Source organism: Eucyclogobius newberryi, unplaced genomic scaffold (genome assembly GCF_026437365.1).
Source record: "Eucyclogobius newberryi isolate DKJ021-1_F unplaced genomic scaffold, fEucNew1.0.hap1 SCAF_11, whole genome shotgun sequence".
Taxonomy (NCBI): domain Eukaryota; kingdom Metazoa; phylum Chordata; class Actinopteri; order Gobiiformes; family Gobiidae; genus Eucyclogobius; species Eucyclogobius newberryi.
Genome location: NW_027315735.1, coordinates 8,464,273 through 8,471,417, shown reverse-complemented (window position 1 = coordinate 8,471,417; position 7,145 = coordinate 8,464,273). Strand labels below are relative to the sequence as shown.

At 42.2% G+C, this 7,145-nt stretch overlaps 1 protein-coding gene across 3 annotated transcripts in view; it reads left to right on the top strand.

Moving 5' to 3' along the window:
* Positions 1 to 7,145, top strand: part of setd7 (SET domain containing 7, histone lysine methyltransferase) — a 42,934-nt gene that overhangs the window by 23,769 nt on the left and 12,020 nt on the right. The window contains exons 6-7 of one of the 3 annotated variants that reach the window (XM_072435389.1): positions 3,160 to 3,277; positions 6,058 to 6,215. The exons of the other annotated variants lie outside the window; for them this stretch is intronic. Of the exons in view, the coding sequence (XP_072291490.1) occupies positions 3,160 to 3,277; positions 6,058 to 6,215 (276 nt within the window). The remainder of the gene's footprint in view (positions 1 to 3,159; positions 3,278 to 6,057; positions 6,216 to 7,145) is intronic. 3 annotated transcript variants of the gene reach the window in all.

The following is a 7,145-nucleotide window of genomic DNA, read 5'->3' as shown; positions in this document are numbered from 1 at the left end:
AGAGCCTGAGATTATGTGGGAGGTTGAGCGGTACCGACTATAGTCTGCCTCACCTCCACGCATAGTTTTTGCTCTGGAACCCATCTCCTTGAGAGGGGCTGGACGCTCCACTTCTCTGGCGTTGCCCCTGGGATAGGCGGCGGGCTGGTGTGGGCTTGCTTATAGCCCCACAGCTCAGCCGCCACGTGTTGGAATTCACCCCAGTGAACGAGAGGGTCTCGCGTCCCTACCCCTATGAGTTGGGGACAATTCTCTCACTGTTGTGTCGGCCTACGGGCCAAACATCAGTGCAGAATACCCGGCCTTCTTTGAGTCTACCGACCAGGGACTCCGTTGTTCTACTGGGGGACTTGGGCAACGACAGTGGCACCTCGAGAGGGGTGATCAAGAAGAACGGCCTGAACCCGATCGGGGAGGCCTTTCTTCTGAAGTTATTGGACTTTTGTGCTAGCCACGGACTGTCATTAACGAACACCATGTTCATGTTTCTGTTCATGGTGAGATGTTACAATTATTTGATGTGTCTTGATAACTTGCTGACACGTAGGGCTGCAATGCAATTATGGAGTAATAGCTAAGGCAAGGCAAGGCAAGTTTATTTGTAGATCTCAATTCATACGCAAGGCAATTCAAAGACATGACACATATTACAAAACAGTTAAAGACATAAAAGAGAAGAGTGCAAAGAAAATTATTTCAATCATATGCACAGCTATAACAACAGTTTTCAGCTTTTCAGAGTAGAGGTCGGTCTCACATCTCCAGGAAAACTGAAAAGCAGAGTTCCTATGTTTAGTCCTGAATCTTGGCACCAGCAGGAGGCCGGTCCCTGAGATTTTCAGAGTCCGAGATGGTTCATATGGCACTAGCATGTCTGAGATGTACTTTGGTGCTCGGCAATGAAGAGACTTGTACACAAGCAAAGCTGCTTAAAGTCTATTGTGTGAGCCACAGGGAGCCAGTGCAGAGACCTGAGCACAGGGCTAATGTGATTGTACTTCCAGCGTTCTTGATGTACAGCAGCTGTATATTACATCTTCGCTCTTGGTTCTCCAGGTGATCCAGTTGGCCTGTCAAAACACGCACCTGGTTTGTCAATTCAGCCACCTCAGTTTGCAAAGCAGATACTGTGTCCTTCAGGTCAGAAGCTGCCATAATGACGAGTCTATCCTGCTCAGAGTCTCCTCCGTAGATGAATCTGATCTGGAGCGAGCTTGTGGTATAGCAGGAACAACAGTGGAGCGCCCAGAGGCTAGTGTCGGTGGGGAGTGAGGTATCTGCTGGGGACAGAACTTTTGTTCCTTAACTTAAAACGGGAAAGGGGTCAAGAAAACAAGTGGTATCCTGTTTGCTGTGCGGTGACTGAAGGTGCCATTTTCTTGAGGTGACGTGAAATAGGAAGAAAGTCGCTGAGGCTGGCTCTGTACTTTTAGAAGGTGTTTTAATACAGAAATCAGCGTCAAAACAGGACAAACAATCATCGCCTGGGATCTCCTCTGATCGAAGAACCCCGAACTAGGGCTTCCAGCCCCATATATACTGAAACCACACAAAGAGCCATAAACCATAAAGCCATAAATGAGCTCATGGAAAATGGTGAGCCTATGAGGTAAATAGATGTACAGAAACATCCATGTCTGGGTGTCCTCCTCCTATGGAGCCCAGTCTCTCGTCTTGATAGTAAATCAGATAGGGGCCCCTTACAGCCGTAGAAGAGAAAATTTTTGTACAAACAACCACATTTCCAAAAGCCAGACTATTATAAGTCCAGACCCTTACATGGCCCATAGTTTAATACACTTCAGCTGTTTTATTGTCTAGTGCTGGTCAGCACTAAAAGAGGTCAAAGGGCAGGCAAATGGGAGATCTGCCCTTTGTGAAGGAGGTTGGGACTAACTATAAAAACTGATATTAAACTAGGATCCAGTTCTGACCATAGATTAACTCCCAGGAAAACGTCAGCTTGTCTGTGTATTGATGCTGTTTCTATAAATAAACATATTTTCAAATACAGAAGCTAGTGTCAACGAGTTCTTCTTCTGCTACCCAACCACCTTGACAAACACCTTGGGAAACCACAGGAGCTAACGTAAGCTAGCTTGGGTGTTGCAGTGCTAGCCTGGTTCACGGCAACGTTTTTCCTCTTGTTTTTCTTAGACGTGTTCTGGTAATAAGCGTCTTCTTTCTTTATATGCTCCCGCTTGAAAATATTGATTCTCCCCAGGTAAACTCGCAATAAAGGCTGATTATTTCTATGGATATGACTGCAGCCAGACAGGCACGTCCGAACCAACCAGCCATCATCCCGGAAGTCTCGTTTCATTCCCATTTTAGTTTCTGTGAAATGACTAAATCAAACCTGTATTAATTTGTTGGTTACTAGACTGAGAAGAGAACAGAGACAAAACAACAGCAGCAGCAGACCGGCTTCAGATTACGATCAATGAATTAACTTTTGTTGACAACAAAACCTTCAGCCGTAACTGAGTGAAGCATCAGCAGTATTATGTTTTATAAGATAAGATGAGATGAGCCTTTATTTGTCCCGCAATGGGGAAATTCCAGTGTTGCAACACAAAGTACGTACAGAAGTAAATAATAAAGAACAGATAACTTAAACTATATATTTTTTTTAAATCATGAAAGGTTCTGGGTTTAAAGGTGCACAAAGTAACTTTTCTGGTCTCCATAGCGCTGACCTCTTGTTCTGTGTGGCAAATCCTCCACCAGAGTGCAGGTTATCCGAGGTATAAAAACACCTGCATTTTAATCTACGCTAAATTAGTTTGGTGCCATACTTTCAAATATTCCATACAAATCAGCAGGTAGTGGACCCTCATCAGAATAATTTAGTGCACCTCTAATAATGATTCAATGAGTAACCTTTTGGTTGATATTTATTATGTGTGTGTGTGTGTGTGTGTACATACATCTGTACATACATCTGTACATACATCTGTACATATATATATATATATATATATATATATATATAATATATATATATATATATATATATAGGGTTAGGGTTAGGGTTAACCTTGCGCAGGTTCCCTCTGGGTACTCCAGTTTCCCCTAATGTTTTAGAACCATATTTCTACTTGTTACATTCTATGTTTTACTTTCTCTGTGACTCTACATGTTTTTCTGTTATTTTAGAGTGTGCGTGTCCAACTCGCTGATCAAAGGAGCAGGCCAGGGTCTGTTTGCGAAGAACAGTGTTGATGCCAACACAGTGATGTCCTTTTACAATGGAGTACGCATCACACACTCTGAGGTATGGTACCCAGAGCCTCAGACCCGCTTTTCTGCTAATAAGGCCTCTTATGATGTGTGGTGGTGTTGTTTCTTTTACAAATTTCCTGACAATCCTGAAACTTTAATACTATTTGCAATTATACTGTGGGGCTGACGACATTTAAATGGCCTATATCATGCAAAATGGACACTTCAGAGCTTTTAACCTTCTCACATTGCAATTGGTACCTCGCATATGTGCCCAAAGTGGTTGTTTGATTGATTCCTGCAGTCTTTAGCTAGAGAATAGTCTATTATTGCCCTCGGATGAGCACACAACCAGGGCTTTCTCACCAAGATGAGCCACCCTGGTGAGTAGGCCCCGTTGGTCTGCGGCACGCTTCCCTGTTTCAGCCCATCCTCCAGCAAGAACTCTGTACCTGCCCTTCTCAAGCTTGGGGATTGACGCATCCGCAAGGTCCGGAACGTGCGCATAGTTACAATTTTTCAGACTCTGGAGAGTCCCGGACGGTGACATGGGGGAAAACACTGAAAGCTTCCTCGAGAGGATGATCCCAGAACTTGTACCCGAGACTCGAGTTGCATGCTCTCCCATTACTATAGACAGAGCATATTACATTGACCAAAAAGCACAAGAAGCTGATATATCACGAGATAATGAGGTTTCTTAACCATCATATGAAGGAGCGCGTCATGAAGGCTGCAAAAGTTAAAGGAGACCTCCAGAATGAAGGTGTTCTTTGCTGAAGATATTCCATACGAGATTTGCAAACAACACGAAACGGTTCGCCACGTCTGTGAGGAATTGCTTCTCAATTACGGCAGTTTTTCTGGTCAGAATCAGAATAATAATTCTTGCATAGTGACATTTGAAAGTAAAAAAATATGTGCTCAAATCACCAGCAGAAGCAGAAATACTCTTCAGAATAAAGGAAAAAGATAGAGAACTGAAATTTCAACAAGAAATGGAACCGCCAACGGTTGGTATGTGAATCCAAGTAATTGTCGCATTGTTTTAATAGAGAGTGATGATTGTTGTATTTTTAGATGACTTATTTTTGTTTATTTTTTAGTTTGTATTGCCCAAACAACAATCAGTTGTCACAGTGACATTAATTCACAGGCTAGGAACTTGCTTTGGTAATTCGGTGCAACATACAACAATGGCATTTTGAGAGGGCAAAAGAAAAAGGAGGCTGGGATTTTCCCTGCCTTAAAATTACTACTGGTGTACTCTAGAATTAGAATATGAAACTCAATGGAAAAATATTGAGAGTAATGTTGTGCCGGAGGTCCCTGTACAGGCCTAACTGATAGATGCGATTGAATGAACGATTGACTCATGTGGAGCAGGTGGAAAATCCCTGGGTTGAATCTGTGTTTACGACCTGGAAAGAGCTAATAAAAACATGCAAACTAAACAAAGATGTTCAAATATTAAACTGGTTAGCTTGTGATCAAAGTTTGCACCAGACACATCTGAGATTTAAGGGCTGTATAGTGTGCTCATCAAGGTGCAACGGCCGTAGACTGAACACCAAGCTAAACTCCATTCAAGACAAAGAGACGAGTCGACATAGTATATTGTGTCTTTACTGTTGACTCCTTCACTATGACATGGATGGAAAACTGTGGCCAAAAATAAAGAATGTTCAGTATCCATAAATTGTTGTATAATAACAAAGCATGAGAAAGCATCTTAATGCAGCTTCCATTTGCAATTACTATTTTACATCACATTTTTTACATTACATTTATTATGTTTTTAATCAAAAGTATTAACATTTTTAATGAAATAATTGCTGATGTACAAAGATAAACATCTATATTATGCATCCCGGTAACTTATGACATTGATTCATCAGTCCTTAGTCATGGATGAGACCAGATTGTCTAGCTGCAGACCATGAGGCTTCCCTGTCTCTTCCGGCATAACAAAACAGGAAGTGATGTGCCTGATGTACTAACTTTATTGACAACCAAAAACCATACAAAACTAAACAGTTAAACTATTAATTCTAAACAAGGCTGAATATAAAAAAACATGTTTTTTACCAAGTTGTAAAATCAAATCATATGAAGCTTTGTAAATGTCCATAAAAGTCCTGTTTCTCAACATGTCAAAAAATTGATTTTTGAGATTTATTATAACCAAGAAACTAAACAAAGCAATGACCACTACAACCCTCTGACTGAAATATTTATTACAGCATACAAATCAGAGCTTTCCAAGGGAATACAATCAACACTTTATTAATGCATTCATAATTTAAACAGTCACTCAGTATCCCGTTTTTTTTTTCATAACACCGTCAATGTGCTCATTATTCACAGGATAATGCTAAATGTTGGAGATATTGTGGTTGCCTGGAGGTACATCATCACCATCACCATGTGTCCTGTTGCACAAAAATATCAGGCTGAAAATAACTAGGCACTGCAGACTGTTTTTGACATTGCCATCCCACTCAATTTTACAACTATTTATTTGGGCCTCAAAACTCCTGCCATGGACACACTAAATTGGAGCGTACTTTAGGTGGCAGGAAAAAATATCATCAGAAAGAAATGGATGACGCCAACAATCAAGACTAGACTGACATAGTAACAGACATTAGACAAATGGTAAAAATTACATTTAGACTTTAGACATTTAGACAAATTTGAAAGACATTGGACTTTTAATTTAAATGTGCCGTGATTTTGTTTATTCTGATGGTTTGATTTAGTTGATGTCTACTTCTATGATGATACTGTGTTCTATGTTTATTTTTAAGAAAGAAGTGCTCTTTGTTGCAGGTGGACAGTCGTGACTGGGCTTTGAATGGAAACACCATCTCCCTGGACGAGGACACTGTGATCGATGTCCCTCAACCGTGGGACCAAATCCAGCAATACTGTGCCTCTTTGGGGCACAAGGCCAACCACTCCTTCAGCCCCAACTGCAAATACAACCCGTGCGTACCACTTCTAAAGATAGGAGTTTACCATCACACAAGATCACTGTAAAATGTAGACAGGGGTAACTGGCTTAAAAACTTCAGCAGAACATTGTGACATTGGGTTTGGGCTGTCCATCTGACCAAATCCGGTCCACTACGCTCAGTTTTTGATGAATACAGATTCTTTCCGCAGTGTTTGGTGGGGTATATTGATTTTAAACACTTTCTAATTCTTGCTGGACCCACGCGGGTCCCAAACCTCACCTACCCCAGAGTCGAATACACTAGGCGTCAAAACAAGCCACGACTTTGGCGGCTGTCTATACTATGCTCGTCTCCTGAGGAGTTTGCCAACAACCTCAGTGACTTCAGCTTGTGTGATGGACGAGTCAGCCTCCGAATCCTCAGTCTCTGCTTCCTCTTCGAAAGACGTGACAGTGGGATTAAGGAGGTTCTCAAAGTATTCCTTCCACCGTCCGAAGACATCCCCAGTTGAGGTCCACCCGCACCGTAAACGGTGTTGGTGAAGCACTGCTTCCCCCTCTTGAGGCACCGGACGGTTTGCCAGATTTTCTTTGGGGCCGACCGATAGTCCTCCTCCATGGCCTCCCCAAACTCCTCCAACCCCCGGGTTTTTGACTCTGCGACAGCACAAGCTGCTGCCCGCCTGGCCTGCCGATACCTGTCAACGGCCTCAGGAGTCTTACAGGCCAAAGGGCCTGATAGGCCTCCTTCTTCAGCCTGACCACAGCTCCGAGTAGCCGCATATGAATGTATGTATGTCCCCAAAACAAACATACAAATAATTTCCCTTCACCAGTCCAAATTGTTCTGTTAGAATATATATAATATATATAAAGGAGTAATTAACTTAACACCAGACTGTGTTTGTAAACAGACCAGATTAAATAGGAGCAACAGTTACATATTGTTATGGCTGGCTCA